The sequence below is a fragment of the Rhinoderma darwinii genome, chromosome 8 (genome assembly GCF_050947455.1).
Source record: "Rhinoderma darwinii isolate aRhiDar2 chromosome 8, aRhiDar2.hap1, whole genome shotgun sequence".
Classification (NCBI taxonomy): Eukaryota; Metazoa; Chordata; class Amphibia; order Anura; family Rhinodermatidae; genus Rhinoderma; species Rhinoderma darwinii.
Genome location: NC_134694.1, coordinates 15,684,055 through 15,703,726, shown reverse-complemented (window position 1 = coordinate 15,703,726; position 19,672 = coordinate 15,684,055). Strand labels below are relative to the sequence as shown.

The window sequence follows — 19,672 nt, the reverse complement described above, 5'->3', positions numbered from 1 at the left end:
TCAGTAACTTCACCTCATGTCAGAGTGACGGAGGGCCCCCTTACAGGAGGACAGTGGCCAGGAAATTTGTAGAGCTGTTTTTCTGGAGCTTCATGGAGTCCATGGTCAAAAGCCAGAGCGCACAATTGACATTGCTAGGGCAGAATACCGTGGATATAAAAAGTCTACACACCCCTGTTAAAATGGCAAGTCTTTGTCACGTCAAAAAATCAGTACAAGATGAATAACTTTTTCCACCTTTTAGGGCCAGTTCACACAGAGTTTTTTTTACACGAAAACCGCGTCGGAAAAAGCATCAAAAAACTGCAGAAAATGTGGAAAAACCGTCTCGTGGGAAAAAGAAGCGACATGCCCTATCGTCTGGGGTTTACTTCTCTGACCTCCCATTGACATCAATGGTAGGCAGAGAAAGCGTAATCCACAGTTTTTTGCCCGCGGCGCTCAATGGCAACCGGCGAAAAACGCGGCAAACGGCGTGAAGGCAGATCAAAATCGGCCTCAAAATTCCGTCTGAATTTTCTTTTAGAGGGGAAAAATAAATATAACAAAACTACAATAATGTGGTTGCATAAGTGTGAACACCCTCTTATAATTGGGGATGTGGTTGCGTTCAGAATCGCATTTAAACTCATGTTAAATAGTAGTCAGTACACAGCTGCAATTATATAAAGTGATTCTGAGTAATCCCATACAAAGTTCAGCTGTTCTATTAGGATTTTCCTGACATTTTCTTTGTTGCATGTGAAAGCAAAAAAGCCATGGTCTGTAAAGAGCTTACAGCACATCAAAGGGATCTGATTGTTGAAAGGCATCAGTCAGGAGAAGGGTACCAAAGAATTTCCAAGGCATTAAATATACCATGGAACACAGTGAAGACGGTCATCAAGAAGTGGATTACATTTGGCACAACAGTGACATTACCAAGAACTGGACGTCCCTCAAAACTTGATGAAAAGACAAGACAAACATTGGTCTGGGAGGCTACCAAGAGGCCTACAGCAACATTAAAAGAGCTGCAGGACTTTCTGGCAGTTACTGGTTGTGTAGTGCATGTGACAACAATCTCCCGTATTCTTCATATGTCTGGGCTATGGGGTAGGGTGGCAAGATGGAAGCCTTTTCTAACAAAGAAAAACATCCAAGCCCGGCTATGCTTTGCAAAGACCCACATCAAGTCTGCCAAAAGCATGTGGTAAAACGTGTTATGGTCTGAAGTTGAAGTTGGAGCACTTTTGCAAGGAAGAGTGGGCAACAATTGCCAAGTCAAGGTGTGCCATGCTGATAGACTTCTACCCAAAAAGACCAAATGCTGTCATAAAGTCAAAGGGTAATTCAACAAAGTATTAGCTTAAGGGTGTGCAGATTTATGCAAACACATTATTTTTCCACCCTAAAATATTTCAGTTTGTTTTTCAATGGAATTGTACAGATTATAGGTGACATTAGGTGGAAAAAGTTCTAAAAAGATTAATCTTAGATTGATTTTGTAACATGACATGTGAACACAGCCTTATACATGTCATCATTCATAGTTTCCATCCATCCATTTGTCCCTAAACTGAGCAGAGCTTTACCAGTCTTGCTATTATATCCTGTGTGGCGGTAGGTTTACATTTTTCAAAACCATTTTCAAAACCTCTGTTTGCGGTGAGTGAATGGGAACATCCACAGTACTAATACTTCTCACAGTTGGAAATTTACTATAATGTAAATGAGACAATCGCCTGTAGGGTTAGCAGTCTTGACAATAGGCAGATATATTTGACCTGCACTGATACATAGTATAGTATCAGGACAGGACAGAGCTTTATGCTGGTGACATACGAGGTGGAAATAAAGAAGGAACATACACGTGCAATATTAAATAATTTTTTATTAACAAATGCATTGGTTAAGTTATAATGGTCTTCACTCAGAGGGGAAAGCGGACATGTAAGCTTCATTTACAGATGACCAACCTCAGGACCTACGTGATCACTGGGGCGTAATTATTTGCAACGATGTGGCCAATTAATTCCCAAGAATCATCATTAATAAATTCTGGTTCAGCCTTAAAGATGTTTCCCTCCTTCATGTTAGGCCTTATTCACACGGACCTTTGCAATTCAATGGGGCCATTCAGACGTTCAGTGTTTTTCACACAGCGTGTTTCCGTGTTTTCGGTGCGTGAAACTCACTGCATGTCCTATTTTTGTGTGGTTTTTTTCGCATCACACACTTAAAGTGTGGACGCAAAACGGACACGTTCGTGTGAATGAGGCCTTACAGATGGATTTACGACCCCAATCAATAAAAATATATTAAATTATATAACAACCAATAGTTAAAATGTATCTTATAATGTCCAATTTCTGCACAACGGCTTATAACAGGTACTACAAATATCATAAATAATCATCTGCCGGGTTTTTAGATGAGAACTGCACTTGTTTAATAAAGAGATTCTGGCAAATAGCCACAAAACAAGAACATAAAATCTGAAAATGTCATAATACAGTTCAACCACCAGGGGGCAGTACGTAACAACTGTATGCCTGAAGAGTAATGTTATAGGGAGGACTGTGTTTCAGGTATAGTCTCCTTTTAAATAATATTCTATAGAATCCATAAGGCGCGGTTAACCGTCAGTTCAGCGATGGTAGATGCGATGTCATAGGACGGATGACATCCACTTATTTCAGGAATGTTGGATGAAGTTTAAATCCGTCACATAAAAAGGGTCCGTTAACTTGATCGTATCTTCACTGAAACTTCTTTTTAGGACTCCGACTTTTCCACATGAAATACGTCACAAAGACACCTGATAGAAGAGATACGTGAATAGAATTATCGGTTGTACATAGAACAGCACTCCCGCATGCTGCATGTACAATGGCTAACGGCCATTGAAGTCGGCGAGGCTACGAACCTTTTTGAGGGTCAGTACAGAATATTGTTGAGGCATGACAGTCACCTCTGCAAGGCACCAGTCCGTTCAACCTACCCCTAATGGAAAACGGATTCTAAACTATTTTAGGGGTCTCTGCCACTAAAACAGACCCTTTTTATAAAGGGCATCTTAAAGAGTAACTAAACTATCAAAAAACTTCTGACTTCTCCCTGGTTTATATTTCATGGGAACTACTTAGTGCTTTCAAAGACAATCTTCAAAAAACTACATCAGAAGTTTTGATCGGTGGGGGTCCGGGCACTGAGACCCCCACCAATCACTAGAACAAAGCTGTAGACGTGCTCGGATGAGCGCTGAGCCGCTTATTTTCTGATTCGCTTTTCTCGGACAGCCGAGCAGTTGGTGTTCAGGCCCATAGACTTTCTATTGAATCCGTACACCGTTACCTCGGCTTTCGGAGAAAAGGCGTTCAGAAAACAGGCGGCTCAGCGCTCACCCGAGCGTTTCTGCCGCTTCATTTTAGTGATCGGTGGGGTTCTCAGTGCTCAAACCCCCACCGATCAAAACTTCTGACATGTCAGCCGTTTTTCGAAGATTGCCTTTGAAATCACCAAGTGACTCCCACGAAATATAAACCAGGGAGACAAAAATTTTTGTATAAACCCCTCACTGAGCCCCTCTGGGCCAGCCCATCTGCCTGAAAGAGGCAACATGAGGCACTACATCACTCTATGGACTTTTCTAAAGTCCGTCAAACAAGTTATCACGCGAGTCCTGGCTAGCTATACAATGGTGCCACCCTGCAGTAGGCAGGATAGTAGCGTCAGCATAGTAATACGATCTACAGCGAATAGTCCATACCATTGTACCCAGAGAGTGGTTACTGCTACAGTAATGCCTATACGAACGTGACAGGTGTCTGATCTCCTCCATGGTCTAGCACTACTCTCTACTAACAGGAACTATAGGGCCCTTTAACAGGGGCCAATAACTGGGCGAACACTCGTTTGTCGACTGATCAGATCTTTAATGCAGCCAGAAAAATGGTCGGTTGTCGGCTTCACATCTACCCAGTTTAAAGATCACTCGTCCCCATACATTCCGATCATTGCTCCGTTTCAATGGAGCAAACAAGCGCCAATCGATTTGCTGTATTTTCAATCGGCGCCCGTTTATCAGGCAGAATATCTGCCCATGTAAAATCATCAGCCCTTTAAATGTAGCTCTCTCTTTCTGTGCAAATCTATAGTCAGAGACTGGAGAAGTCCACTGGGCACAAGAGATCTCTGATTGATTATAGGATTATTCAGGACTGCGACAGGAATCTTTATCTTACTGAATTCAGGACTCCTGTTTGTCATGGGGTTGAAAAATCAGCAGCCAAAAGAAAAATCCACGTTGCTCCTGAGCCACACTGTGGCCACGCCAGCTATAGAATATAGGAGCCGGTGTGTAGTGGCCAGGCAATAAAAACTCCCATAGACATCAAAAGACAACGACCTAATATGTTAAGCATCAGAAGCAAATGTTTAGGTACAATGGTAACGTGGTTCCCGGGATTTGTCCAGCCCTGGCATAATACGTGACTCACCCATGAAGAGAAGCAGCATGAGCCCAACCGTCAGGGGCAGCAGCACAGCGTACTCGCGTGGAAGGAAGAAGGAATGAATCACATGGTCGCTGTCAATAAATGGCTGGAAATTAAGAAAACTGCATTAATAACGGGGTTTGTTTCTACATTAACTTAAACAGGGGAAAAAAATACACCAGGAAAAGTAGGAACGTGGTAGAGAAAAGAAAACAAGGCCACTCGTCATCAATGGGCATCCACGCAGCGTTCAGAATGGCTGCCCCAGGCTTCCAGCATGTAGAGCGGTGCTGTACATTCACTGCAAAGGTTATTCCTATTTTATAAGGTGACTTTATGATGATGGGTGGGTGTCCGACCTCTGGGACCCCCAACGATCTAGAGAATGAAGAGGCCGTAACGCTGCCAGGGAGCTCCGCTGTGCGGGGAAAAAACTTAAAAGGGACGAAGTGCTAATTCAGCGCCAAGACCACTTTATTGTATGATCGGAGCTCAGCTTTCACTTCTTAAATTGCTGTGGAAAAATGAATTGGTTGCTACGGGCAACAAGGCCACAGATGTAATAATCATTAATAATCCAACTGTAAATGGCGATTGTTAATGGTGAATCCCTATGTCTACGCGATTTCCACCAATGGTCGATTATTACTCAATAATTATATCACTTAAAGAGGCTCTGTCACCACATTATAAGTGCCCTATCTTGTACATGATGTGATCGGCGCTGTAATGTAGATTACGGCAGTATTTTTTATTTAGAAAAACGATCATTTTTGACGGAGTTATGACCTATATTAGCTTTATGCTAAGGAGTTTCTTAATGGACAACTGGGCGTGTTTTACTTTAGACCAAGTGGGCTTTGTGCAGAGAAGTGTATGACGGGAACACCCCACAAGACCGGCTGTTTTGGAGACGCTGTGACCCAGCCTATCCATCACAATTCGGCCCTTGTTAGTCGCTCAGATCCTTACACGGTCCCATATTTTCTGCTTCCAACACAACAACTTGAAGAACGGACTGATCACTTTCTGCCATTGTCACCACATAATCAATGTTATTCACTTCACCTGTCAGTCGTTTTACTATTATGGCTGATCAGTGTATATACAGCGATTGAGCGTCCGCACCAGACCGATTGATGCGAATATTCTTCAATCTACACCCCTTTGGGTTCACATGAGGTGGCACACGCTGCACAACTTGGCACATCCCTATGCCCGAGACTGCATGATCCAATGTAGGAGAAGCAGAGTTCTCATTATCCACAGGCATGCTGGGACTTGTAGTACATTGACAGGGGGTACCCACAGGCATCCTGCACATGCTCATAAAACATCTGCCTAACACAGCATGCTGGGACTTGTAGTACAACGACAGGGGGGTACCCACAGGCTGCCTGAGCATGCTCATAAAACCTCAGCTTACCATGGCATGCTGGGACTATTAGTTCTACACACTCCACATATATCCGGCTTCCTGAGTCTAGTACACTGCTCTAAGTCCAGGACTTACCAGGCCGATGACCCACACTGTGTAATACAGGAAGATTACAGTGCTAAACGCCACCAGCCCAGCCCCCGCCAACCGGTCACTCCCTGTCGCCTGCAACAAAACACACACAATTACCGATAACCGTATAATAGAACAGGTAGCGCGCCCCATCACACTAATCAATGATCTCAACTCACCATGCTGCTACGTCACCCAAATCCCAGACTTCCGGATTATTACAGTAGCCAATCAAAAGACGCGTTTGGCGCAAAGGCTCTTGGAAATTGTAGTTCTGTCATATGCACGTAACTGGCGCACGCAAATTGTTGGAACGAACCAAAATGGAAAGAGGTGGGGAGAGGATCGTGTACAGCGGATTTGGGGGACGACGACACGGGATGTGTGCGCCGTCATTTATGTTCCTTGACGTTTGTTTTAAAACTATTAAAAGCTGCTGTTTTTCTTTATTATTTTGTTTCGTCTTTTATAATAGCTATAATATTGTTACATATGATATAGCCCAACCTTCAAATATCTGACCACACCCCATAAATCCTGGTCAGTGTCCCCAAAACAGTGTCATACACAGTACCCCATACAAGTCTCAAACTAATCTTAACACCCACAGTGCCCCATAACAGTAACCAGAATACCCACAGTGCCCGATAACAGTAACCATGATACCCACAGTGCCCAACAACAGTTTCATCCCCAGTGCCCCATAACAATAGCAGTTAAAGTGACCCTGAACCATGAAACTCACAGTGTCCCATAACAGAACCAGCCAAAGTGCCTCCACAACAGTTCCAGAATGCCCCCATTCCGGATTCAGCTACTGTATCTTCATAGAGGGACAGACACAGCCCAAGAGGAAGCAATTACTATGGGTAAAATGTAGACCTGCAGATTTTAGCCACCCTATATACATATAGACAAAGGTGGGCTGAGTGGTTAGCACTGTTGCCTTGGGTTCCAATCCAACCAAGGACAACATTTGCAATGGAGTTTGTATGTTCTCCCTGTGTTTGTGTGGGTTTCCTCTGGGTACTCCAGTTTCCTCCCAAAAACATACCAATAGGGAATTTAGATTGTGAGCCCCAATGGGGACAGTAAAAGAGGACCTCTGTACAGCGCTGCGTAATATGTTGGTGCTATATAAGTAACTGAAATAAATAAATACCCATAGCAGGAGCTGCTCTTTGCAGAGAACCCTCCTCTAAGAGATCCATATGCCATAATAGGGCATATGGAAAGGGGACACCCTCTTTACAGTACAGTGTTAATGAGCCAATCAGTCCATTTAAAGCAGGACTTCATTATACAGTCAAAATTAGAATCACAGATCAGTCACCAGCTGCTTGCTGATGGTTTCCAGGTAGTAAAAGGAGATATTTTTTTTATACTGCACAATAGAAACAGCCCAAAATGAGTGAAAACAGCAAATAAGGTAATAAAGATACATTATAAAGATGCTGCATTTACAAATGTTGACTATATAACCCATATTAATAAAATATTTTGACTGATGACTATGATTTTAGGGGGAAATGCTCTTGAGTGTAATTTTGGTCACTTCAAGTTGACGTTCCTAATCCCTATTAGTCTGTATGGTTCCAAAATAAATGATTAAAATAGAAAGATTTTAGTGAAGCGTAAAAGTTGTTTCCTAGCAACACGATGAAGATGGTGGGTGTGATTATAGAATTAGGCTTCGATGAAGATGGTGGGTGTGATTATAGAATTAGGCTTCAATGAAGATGGTGGGTGTGATTATAGAATTAGGCTTTAACTGGAACATTGCTGAATCACTATGGAAATAATAATTACGTTTTACTAATATTTGGCGCATTTTAAGTCGATTTATGTTTGGATTTGTTCATTTCCTTCCTGCCAAGTATTACATTCATTTTTTTCCCAGTCCTTAGGTCGAATAAAAGCCCCACCTGTGAGCCCTGCCGAGCTGCTGGGGGACAGGACATATGTGGCACAGTTTGGCACTGTTGGCAGCTTTCACCACTAGAGGGCATCTCAAAGAAGCGCTACTTTCTAGGACACTGTCCTACCCCTTCAGAGGTTGCATAGTCTTATAACCAATCCAGCGTCCTCCTTTTACAGGTTAGATGACATTATCGCTATATAGAGGTATACTGTACGTATATATTGCAGCATGGACAATGGGCTCAATTACAAAAGAGCATGAAAGTGGACTTGTCCGAAAATCTGGTAACTATGACTGTAATATTTACAGTTAGCCATTCTTGGCAACTCTTCATTGACGCTTGAAAAATACCCCTCCTGAAAAGTCCAGACATGCACCCAAAAATAATAATATATATATATATGTGTGTGTGTGTGTGTGTGTGTGTATATATATATATATGTATGTATGTGTGTGTGTATATATATATATATATATATATATATATATATGTATGTGTGTGTGTGTGTGTGTATATATATATATATATATATGTATGTGTGTGTGTATATATATATGTATGTATATGTGTGTGTGTGTGTGTGTGTGTGTGTGTGTGTATATATATATGTATGTGTGTGTGTGTGTATATATATATATGTATGTATGTATGTATGTATGTATGTATGTGTGTGTGTGTGTATATATATATATATATATACCAAGGTGCAGCCGTGACCAATATCCACCTTTAGTAAATGTGGGTGACAAATCCAGATTTCCACAAGTGCATGGAGACTTGATTGTGTCACTCACTGGCTGTGGATTCTGTTGCTAAGCAACGCTCTCAATATATTTTGGCTGCTGCTTGGCAAACAGTGGGGCCAGAAAGTGATTCATTGCAGAGTATGAGTCGTCCCTGTAAATGATAACACAGCAGTCGCCATCACATAGTACAACTCATTCTAAATAATGCAAACTCCAGGAAGATGACTCCATCTTATTTTACTTTTACGGTGTACACAGTATTTTCGGATTCCTTAGTTCCTGCTGCCTCCGTGTAGAAGAGAACAACATGTTTTACAGTCACAACCTGATCATTATGTTTATTTCTAGTTGTGGATGGTATTTAAGCAGAACTGCCTCTACTGTTTGATTCTTGCCTCTAATCCTGTTACACGGCACCTATTCATCTGACTTCCCTGTAATTTTAGAAACATTAAGTTCCCTTCATGAGGTAGTAAAAAATAAACATGAAAGAATCTCTTTTTTTCTTAGATCTGTATTAAGACTTCGGCTTGGAAGAGAGAAAATGAGGACTGTGACACCCAGGTACAAATATAAAGTTCCTTTAGTCTGGCACCTGATGGTCTGTACATCCACCTGGTCAGACATGTGCCCAAAATAGTCCCAAAATCTAATTTAATCCAGAGTAATCTCTCAAACCACCGACTCTAAACCTGAAAGTTAAAGGGACAACGAAGGGAATGGGAAATAGACCTAGTGGCGATTCTCTCCTTCAAGGTATGGGAAGAAGGTGACAGGGTCTGCAGGTATAGCAATTGCAATAGGGACTGAACACCTCGCGACCCCTTAACCTACCCATCAAGATTACATCATCTCTAACATCCAGAGATCAAAAATAGGCACCTCACATCAAATTCCCTACATAAAGTCACACTAATCTTATAATAATGTGCCAGTCATAGAAGCCCTAATAAATGCCAACCACAGATGCCCCATGACAAAGTCCTTGCCACAGAAGCCCTAAATGCCAAGCACAGATGCGCCATGACAATATGTCTGCCACAGAAGCCCTACTAAATGGCAACCACAGATGCGCCCATGACAAAGTGCCTGCCATAGAAGCCCTAAATGCCAAACGCAGATTCCCCATGACAAAGTTCTTGCCACAAAAGCCCTAAATGCCAACCACAGATGCCCCATGACAATGTGTATGCCACAGAAGACCTAAATACCAAACACAGATGCCCCCATGACAAAGAGCTTGCCACAGAAGCCCTAAATGCCAACCAAAAATGCCCCATGACAATGTGTATGCCACAGAAGCCCTAAATACCAACTACAGATGCCCCATGACAATATGTCTGCCACAGAAGCCCTAATAAATGGCAACCACAGATACCCCATGCCAATGTGCCCTTGCGCAACAACCCCAATAAGTGCCAGCCACAGAAGCCCCCATAAAAACCCAGCCACACACTTATCTCTTTGCACCCGCCAGGATCAATGCAATGCTGCGCTCAGAGGTCCTCCCTGACAGTATAGTGTTAATATACGCTGGGATCATTTGTACTATTTGTCACCTATGTGCTATAGATTTGCTGTGCGTGCTGCTGCCTTGATCCTCAGTTATGGCCACAGGACACATTGCGCTTCTTTCATGCTTGGGACTAGTTTTGGGGGATACCACCGGCTGTATGAAAGTGAACCCCTGCAAGTGCCTAATGAAGGATGGCTCTGGGGTTGTTAATCTGGCGGCATTAGGAAATATGGAGGGATTTCTGATACGGAACAGGAAAGTGCAACGTGAAGTGGAGGGGAAAAGAGTGGAGCAGTCGGTAACCTTCAGCCCCTGCCATCCTTTCAGTGAACCTATGGCCCTCGTGAACTGCTCCCAGGTGGCAGTGTGTGTGGTGTCCAGGTAATGTAAAGCAAAGGCGTCCTATCATTTCTATAATGATATAAAATATAGTGTACACGTTACGTATACACGCTATATAGCAGGATATACGGAGACAGTACTGACATTCATCCCTGTGAACATCTCGTTCCTAAGTTACTGAAATAACCATGTTGTATTCTTTATAAAACCTCTCAAATAATTATAATTAATACAAATACATCAGCTGAATACATCAGAAGGGCAAATCTTCTGATAGTTTGCTGCAATGTATCAGTGCAGGTAAAATGTATTAGCCTGGAAGACAACCTTTTTAAGAAACATACACACAGTCGCATGACGTGGCACCCATACATGTCGTATTTCAGAGGTATTCTCCCCTAGTATTGCTTCATTCTCTGAAAGCAAGCAGAGATTGTGGAAAGATTCCCTATCTTTCTTTACATAATACTGGACAAATCTCTTTAACAGAATATGGAGGAAAACCCACATTTATTTTATTATTAGAAAGACGTTGGTGCTGGTGATGATAATAATTATATTTCCATTTATGTTTTAATTTAAAAAAATTATAGAAAATAATATTCTTGCTTTTTCTATGTAGAGACCCAGAGGCAAAAGAAAGTGTCCCCCAGTATACAGGATATGGAAAGCATGATGGCAACCAGTTCATATACAGCAACGAGAGCAAAATGTTGTCAGTCACATACAGAAGTAAGTCATGGAAGACACAAAATGTGGTAAAGCGCAGATTATAAGAGAAGAGTAGTAACAGGATGAAGCCGAACTTCATGACCCCCAATATTGAGGCTCATATGTATGGGGATTAATGGTGCTGTCCAGGATTAGAAAAAAGGGTCTGTTTTTTTTTTCCAGAAACAGCGCCACTCCTGTCCATAGGCTGTGTCTGGTACTGCAACTTGGTCCCGTTAACTTAAATGGAGTAGAACTGTAATACCAGCAAGAACTAATGGACAAGTGTGGCGCTGTTTCTGGATAAAAAAATACGACCTTTTTTTCTAATTCTAGACAACCCCATTAATGTGTTTCTCCCTTTCCTGGTTTAGTTGCTTGTAGTTTATAATATTTTTTTCCTTACAGTAGTAAAACTTAGATATGCTTGTACCTGCTGAGCTTCTTGTAGGGTTATGCTTATTTAAAATTAATTTCGATAGGTAGAGCTGCAGTGTAAAGCATGGGGGAAGGGATAGAACAGCTTTGAGGCTCCCTTTAGAAAATGCAGCTATAGTTCACATCGAGCTAAAAAGCGGTCAACACTAAATAAAATAAAAGGTAAACATTAGATAAATGTACTCACATATAATTGCATCTATGATTGTAAAATTAAAAGACATAAAGGAAGAGATAATGATGAACATAAAAAAAAGAAGCCTTTTAAGCAGGCGCAGACTATTAGGCGCCGCTGCTCTACAGATTTTCAGCTGCTTCGCTGCCTCCTTCCCGAAGATCATTACAGAGGCAGTGGCCATGATTTAGATACGGTAGAGGGTACCGTGTCACCGCCAGAGGGTCGATGTCATCATTTTTTTTTTTCTTCTAAATGTTTATTTGTTATGTAGGCCATACACGAGATATGAATGGGTCCTTAGGATAAATATGTAATGAGTGGGAGTGGAGATACCATTAAAAATTGACTAGACAGCTGTATAGGACTGGCTTGGCAGGTTTTTCTATATGTGCCTAGTTTATAAATGCATAGATATAATTTGTTATACTCATGTACACGCATACCTCACAACTTTGAAGTATCACAAAAAGGGACAACAGATGCGGCACGGCAATTCTTTTCTTTTAAGCCACGCCTTTAATCCCACCCAAACCTTGCTCATATACACCCGGTTCAGCCCACACAGTATCATGCTCCCATAGTGCCTCCCACACAGTATAATGCCAAACAGCTGCCTCCATAGATGCACCCATACAGTGTAAAGTTAACACAGATGCCCCCATACAGTATAATGCCACACAGATTCTCCCATGCAGTACAATGCCCACACAGATGCCAGTATAATCTCCACACATATGCCCCAATGCAGTATAATGCCCAAACAAATTCCCCCATACAGCATAATGCCCCATAGCTGCCCCATGCAACATAATGCCCCTATAGCTGCCCCATACAGTATAATGCCCCCATACAGTATAATGCCCGCACAGATGCCCCCTTACAGTATAATGCCCCACAGCTGCCCCTTACAGCTTAATGCCCCCATACAACATAATGCCCCCATAGCTGCCCCATACAGTATAAATCCCCCTAGCTGCCCTTATACTGTATAATGCCCCCAAAGCTGCCCCTAGTGCCAGCGCCCACATATAAAGTACCAGTGCCCTTATAGACAGTGTCACAGTGCCCAGGTAAATAGTGTTCATGTTAATAGTGCCCCTATATAGTGCCACAGTGTCCATGTTGATAGTGCCACACCCCCTTGAAGATAGCACCCCCCCCTGTAGATAGCGCTACCCCCCCCCCCCCCCCCCCCGATTCCTGTAGATAGCCATTGGGATTCCCTCTAGGAGCGGAATCCCCAGCCAGAGTATAGGCCAGGAATTCCGTTCCTAAAGGGAAGCCCTGATGTCACTGTCCATATATGGACAGTGAAATCAGTGGCTACTGCTTGAGCGGAATCCCCATTGCCAACTCTTGCCGGGAATTCCGCTCCAGGAGGAGCTCCTGACGTCAATGTCCATATATGGACAGTGACCTCAGGGGTTTCCTCTAGAAGCAGAACCCCCGGCCAGATCATCGGCAACGGTGATTCTGCTCAATCAGTAGCCACTGACATCACTGTCCATATATGGACAGCGACATCAAGGGCTTCCCCGAGCACAGCCCTTAAAATAGCGCTATGCCCAGGGAGTCCTTGGTCAGCTCTGAACTAATTCTGAAGCAGGGAGCTGATGGTTCCCTGCTTCAGTATTGGGTTCAACTGTATCTGCGTCCTGAGGATGCAGATAAAGTTAACAGCGGGACATACCCCCGGCCGTCCAGGACAGCGGGACACCGCTCGGAATCCGGCACTGTCTCGCTGAATCCGGGACGGTTGGGCGGTATACACACGTCCGTATGCGCTGAGATATTCCTTCCTTTAAGCAGTGCCGCTGTAAATACTGTATCTGATGGAGCATGCCACCATTTTTTTACTGTCAGATTTGTAGGAACGCTGTCTGAAATTGGAGGCATACAGAACTACAGTAGAGGCCCCATTCACATCTATGGAAACCCTATTTCGGCTCCCTATAAAACAGAGCTGTAATATGACTGTGTGCATGAATCTTTAGCCAGTCAGTTCATATAGGGGCATTAGATACAACTGTCCGATATGTGGCTGCCTCGTGTCCTGCGTGGTAAATTGTAAAATATTTGATTTTATTTGTGTTCAACTCTGTGCTGAAAAGAAGTTCCAGAGATCATCTGTGACTCTGTGTAATTCCTTCACATGCCATAATGCAGGTTAAGACAAGATTACAGGATTTTTTGGGTTAATGTGCTTTGTCGCAGGTTCGTAAGCTAAAACAATGCCCGTCTGTCTGGTATTTGAAAGAGTTTATCCTATTATATGTACAGGAAACGGAGGGGATAAGGTATCAATGGTGTCTTAAGGATGCATGCGTGTTGGCGATAAAGAAATTAAGTCTCATGACTTATGATAAATGTCTAAAGTATTAAAGATGGTTATACATTTGTAATTACCGCATCCCTGTCACAACCCAAGTGCATCCCTGTCACAACCCAAGTGCATCCCTGTCACATCCCTAGTGCATCCCTGTCACATCCCTAGTGTATCCCTGTCATATCCCTAGTGTATCCCTGTCACAACCCTAGTGTATCCCTGTCACATCCCTAGTGTATCCCTGTCACATCCCTAGTGTATACCTGTCACATCTCTACTACATCCCTGTCACATCCCTAGTGTATCCCTGTCACATCCCTAGTGTATACCTGTCATATCCCTAGTGTATCCCTGTCACAACCCTAGTGTATCCCTGTCACATCCCTAGTGTATACCTGTCATATCCCTAGTGTATCCCTGTCACATCCCTAGTGTATACCTGTCACATTCCTAGTGTATCCCTGTCACATCCCTAGTGCATCCCTGTCACATTCCTAGTGTATCCCTGTCACATCCCTAGTGTATCCCTGTCACAACCCTAGTGTATCCCTGTCACATCCCTGCTGCATCCCTGTCACAACCCTAGTGCATCCCTACTTCATCCCTGTCACATCCCTACTACATCCCTGCTGCATCCCTGTCACATCCCTAGTGTATCCCTGTCACATCCCTAGTGTATACCTGTCACATCCCTAGTGTATCCCTGTCACATCCCTAGTGTATCCCTGTCACATCCCTAGTGCATCCCTGTCACATCCCTAGTGCATCCCTGTCACATTCCTAGTGTATCCCTGTCACATCCCTAGTGTATCCCTGTCACAACCCTAGTGTATCCCTGTCACATCCCTGCTGCATCCCTGTCACAACCCTAGTGCATCCCTACTTCATCCCTGTCACATCCCTACTACATCCCTGCTGCATCCCTCTCACAACCCCAGTGTATCCCTGTCACATCCATACTACATCCCTGTCACATCCCTACTGCATCCCTGTCACATCCCTACTTTATCCCTGTCACATCCCTACTGCATCCCTGTCACATCCCTACTGTATCCCTGTCACATCCCTACTACATCCCTGTCACATCCCTAGTGTATCCCTGTCACATCCCTACTACATCCGTACTGTATCCCTGTCATATCCCTGTCACATCCCTACTACATCCCTGTCACATCCCTACTGAATCCCTGTCACATCCCTACTGTATCCCTGTCACATCCCTAGTGCATCCCTGTCACATCCCTACTATATCCCTACTGTATCCCTGTCACATCCCTACTATATCCCGGTCACATTCCTAGTGTATCCCTGTCACATCCCTACTGTATACCTGTCATATCCCTACTGTATCCTTGTCACATCCCTACTACATCCCTGTTACCCCTCTTTGAAAACCAAAATCAAACGTGCCATAACAGACCTTAAAAATCTCCCCTCTGTCTGATAAAGGGTTTGAAACCTGCAACTGTTTTCAGGACCCGTTTATGCCCCTTTTTAATACTCCACTATCAGAAAACATAGGCAAGAGGCAAATGTACCATAGAGTCAGCCCATGAGGCTGCAACAGTGCCCCTTGAGAAAGGCAGGCCCATTCCGGGGTTGTCTTGCGCCTAATTTAATGGGTAGCAGCAAGAACGTGCATAGTCTTGTGATTTCCACAGGCACTGGAGTGGAAAATGTTTTCAAAAATGTTCCAGGTGGTTAGTGATGTTTTGATGCCAACCCTAATTTTTTACCTTTGCCATGAGGCCCCGTCCTCTATGTAAACCACCAAATGCTAAAAGATCCCACTATACCTCTTCCGGAGCCAGAGTATGGGGGTTCTAGACTGTACCTGGCTTCCAGCTGAAAAGGACATGTGGGAGGAGCATTGTGAAATGTTGTCACCTTCTTTCAGCCAATTAGCAATGCTAGGATTTTCTCAATGCTGATTGGCTAAGAGCACCTGACGGACAGGACTCTGCATAATACTCCCCTCGAATGTCCTTTTCAGATATATACCCTGCCTCGTATAGACCCCATACTCCTGCTTTCGTAGCTGTATAGTGGAAGTACATAGCAGCCACCAGTGTATCTTATAAATGTCCTTTTCAATTATAAGATCAAATATCACATGTGGAAGTTATACACTGAAGGCCCAGTTTTGTGGTTTTTCATATAATAAATTGAAATCTTAGGAAATTTCCCCCGAAAATAAAAGTCAGAGAACACAAAGCAGCCCCCAGCTGAATACAATAGTGTAGCGTGGTCGTATAGGTTCCTGTAAAACATGTATACATTGTAGAATCTCCCGGAAAAGCCCCATTTGTACAGCAATATAAAATGTGAACGCTGAAGTCCATTTCCTGATGCAGCGGTATAAATTATAAGGCAATAATGACCGGGTATCTGTCCCTTCACTTTTTTACTACAGATTGCCTGGCAAACCGTCAGGTCTGGCAACAAGAGGGGCCGGCACGCCGGACTGTATTAACGGCCTGGTCTGCATTTTTGATTTTAATAGCTACTTAGCCCAATTGCGCTATGTGACCCGATGATGATAAAGTCGGCTAGCAGCAACACAGTCTAGACACGGATTGTATTCTTGTTATGTCACCGACACAATATTGAGATTCCCAATGAATAGTAAGGGTCAGTCTACCAACAACACCCTGATCAGCAACCGATACCCGGTTCCACCGCCATACATCTAATTGCGCCACAATGTATATAATTTTTATACGCTATGACAATGGTCTCCAGCCTAAGGCTAGGAGTTGTAGTTTTGCAACAGCTGGATTGGAGACCACTGCACTCTAAGGGCTTATCCACACATAACAGAATTGCTGCGTATTTTCCATCCGGAATTGCGGACGGAAAATACGCCACGGAATACAGAACAGCAAAGCGAGTGTGATTTCAGAAATGTCATCCACACGCTGCTACGGAAAAATTCAGTCCAGAAATTCACCAGAAGTGCGTAATTTTAGTTCCGCAGCATGTCAATTATTGCCGCGGAAAGAGGACTGATTTGCTGCTTTTTTCTGATGTACCGTGTAATGAAACGCTTCGGAATTTATTACAGGGGGTGGAAATAACATCACAGGAAAAAGAAATCACCATCATACAGCCCTTGAAAAAAACACAACAAAAATCCACACTATACTCCGTAGTAAAAAATGCTTAAAATGGTGCGAATTTCTGCTAGTTGATGCGCAAATGCTGCAATTTTCTGCAGCAAATCCGTTACGTGCGGACAAGTCCTAAGGGTGTACTCAGACGTTGAGGTTCCGCAAAAATCGCATCCAAAAACCGCATACATTCCTATTGCAATTTTATGTGTTTTTCTATGTACTTGCGTTTTTACCTCTAAGTGTTTATGCTACAGTACAGGGACTAGAGACAACGAAATAATTCTCGCTACATCGCAGATGTGGTGTTACACGAGGGAAAGACTAGTCCGCAAATAGGAGAGCCATGAAAGATAGTCTAACATCAATATACATGCTAACGTATAACAATTCTCTCCCCTCAGCCTCACAAGAAAGTCCATTGAGAGCAGTTGTTCACTTTAACTGCAGCTCGGTCTCTATGGTCACTTTCCCCCTGGTCGAGGACATTACTGAAGTAATGGAGATCTCTGTGCAGAGTCCATGTGCCTGTCCCAGCAGCTGCCAGGCTGAAGACGTGGGCCCAGGGAACATCATCCTCGTCATGTTTGCCGTGTCACTAACCGCGTACTTCTTGTTTGGTGAGTACACAGTTTGAGTAAGTTATCACTTGGTTGGCAGTAGATCGTATGGATGACGATGAAATAAAGAGAATGATACCACGCAGAATAGTAGCGGGAAGTGAGGGTTGGGGTGGCATTAGATGTGGTCCCTAATATGTGGCCAGATTAGGGCCATCTAAAACCCGAGCAGGAAATGGAAGTAGACAATGATATGGGGGGACTGCTAATAATAATAATAATAATAATCTTTATTTATATAGCGCCAACATATTACGCAGCACTTTACAATTTAGAGGGAACATGAAACAAACAATATCAGACATTACATAGTGACAAAGTTCATTTACAATTCAAACCTGGGGAGTGAGGACCCTGCTCGCAAGAGCTTACAATCTATGAGGACATAAGGGAGACACAAAGTGTAACAGTGTTTGTTCTGCACAATAGTCCGGCCATTTTTATACACATGCGGTGGTAACATAAAGCTGCATGAGCCGGTCACCAGCCACTATCCGTGTATGACGGACATGAAGAGAAGGAGTGTGAGGGAATCTTATTCTGATGACTAATCTAAATGGAGGGCCATGGAAAGGAGTCAGATTAGGGAATGTTATAGGCCTGTCTAAATAGATGTGTTTTCAGGGCACGTTTAAAACTGTGGATATTGGGAATTAATCGGATTGTCTGGGGTAGCACATTCCAGAGGACTTCTTGTCTATGACTGGCCAATGCTTGGAACCAAATGGATATTTCTCTATCGGAAGTAAAAACAAAAACCTTTTAGGCATTTGACATCACAAGCTAGTGTTAGCGTCTTTTTTTTTTATTTCGAGTAACAGCTCCACACTTGACCATGGACTGTGTCTGGTATTGCAACTCAGCCCCATTCACTGGAATGGGGCTGAGCTACAATACAAGACGGCCCATGGACAAACCCGGCACCGCTTCTGGAAAAAATAAGACCCTTTTTCTAATCCTGGACAACCCTTTTGAATTTTAAAACACATTATAGGACACACAATTATTGCAGCAATCCCAATATCATTATGTATTCTGGATTAATCATATAAAAATCTATGTACATCTATGATGTTCGACCTGGTCGTAATCCTCTCCATTAAACGTTCCTGGTGGGTCCACAATTCCCTTGGTCTCTATTGGGTTTGTTCTAAATGCACTGACGCAATTTCTCTCTATAGGAACTTGTTCCCTGCGCTCCATGCAGATGACACAAGGAAGTCATATCACCCCTGAACCTCGTATCTGGTGTTGGATTTGCTGCCTGTCTGGGAGAAAACAGGAAACCATCTTGACAGACAGTGGTCATGAAGATGATTCCATAGATTATTTCAATGTATAAATGAAACTTCAGATCAAAAACATAGAAGAAAGATGGGCATGTTATGTTAGTTCTCTTATTACAGCTCAGCCTGAGCTGCAATACCAGACACAGCCCATGTCAAAGTGTGGCGCTGTTTCTGAAAAAAAAAAAAGCAGATCCTTTCTCCAATCTCCTGCCTCACATAGGAAATAATCACCTGATTGTGGATAAATAGTGTGACAGTAAAGACCCTTTGACACGGGCCGATGATCGGGGGAACAGAACGCTAGTTCCCGTTCATTGGCCTGTGTAAAAGGGCACAGTGATCTGTACTATATTGAGCGGCGCTCGTTTATAGGCAAAAATCTGCCCGTGTAAAAAGACCCTAACGGTTATGACTGATACACCAGATAAAAGTTTGCTTTATTCCGGTAGATGTGAAGATTATTGGCAAGGACACGCATTGTTGGTC

At 43.2% G+C, this 19,672-nt stretch overlaps 1 protein-coding gene across 2 annotated transcripts; it reads right to left on the bottom strand.

Moving 5' to 3' along the window:
- Window positions 1-1,855: 1,855 nt before the first annotated feature.
- Window positions 1,856-6,243, bottom strand: DPM2 (dolichyl-phosphate mannosyltransferase subunit 2, regulatory). Of its 2 annotated transcripts, XM_075834183.1 has the most exons (4): window positions 6,168-6,243; window positions 5,992-6,081; window positions 4,482-4,584; window positions 1,856-2,800 (listed from the first exon to the last, which is right to left on the bottom strand). In XM_075834183.1, the coding sequence occupies exons 1-4, from the start codon at window positions 6,168-6,170 to the stop codon at window positions 2,742-2,744; spliced, it is 255 nt and encodes an 84-aa protein (XP_075690298.1). In that variant the 5' UTR covers window positions 6,171-6,243; the 3' UTR covers window positions 1,856-2,741. The 2 variants fall into 2 exon arrangements, with proteins under 2 accessions (XP_075690298.1, XP_075690297.1); XM_075834182.1 differs by lacking the exon at window positions 6,168-6,243 and having other exon boundaries at window positions 5,992-6,150.
- Window positions 6,244-19,672: the final 13,429 nt, after the last annotated feature.

Coding starts and splice junctions, on each gene's coding strand:
- DPM2 (XM_075834182.1), bottom strand. CDS start 6,141: ATGGGGCGCGCTACCTGTTCTATTATACGGTTATCGGTAATTGTGTGT. Junction 4,585..5,991: donor CAGTGTGGGTCATCGGCCTG/GTAAGTCCTGGA, acceptor CTTAATTTCCAG/CCATTTATTGACAGCGACCA. Junction 2,801..4,481: donor CATGCTGCTTCTCTTCATGG/GTGAGTCACGTA, acceptor CTCTTCTATCAG/GTGTCTTTGTGACGTATTTC.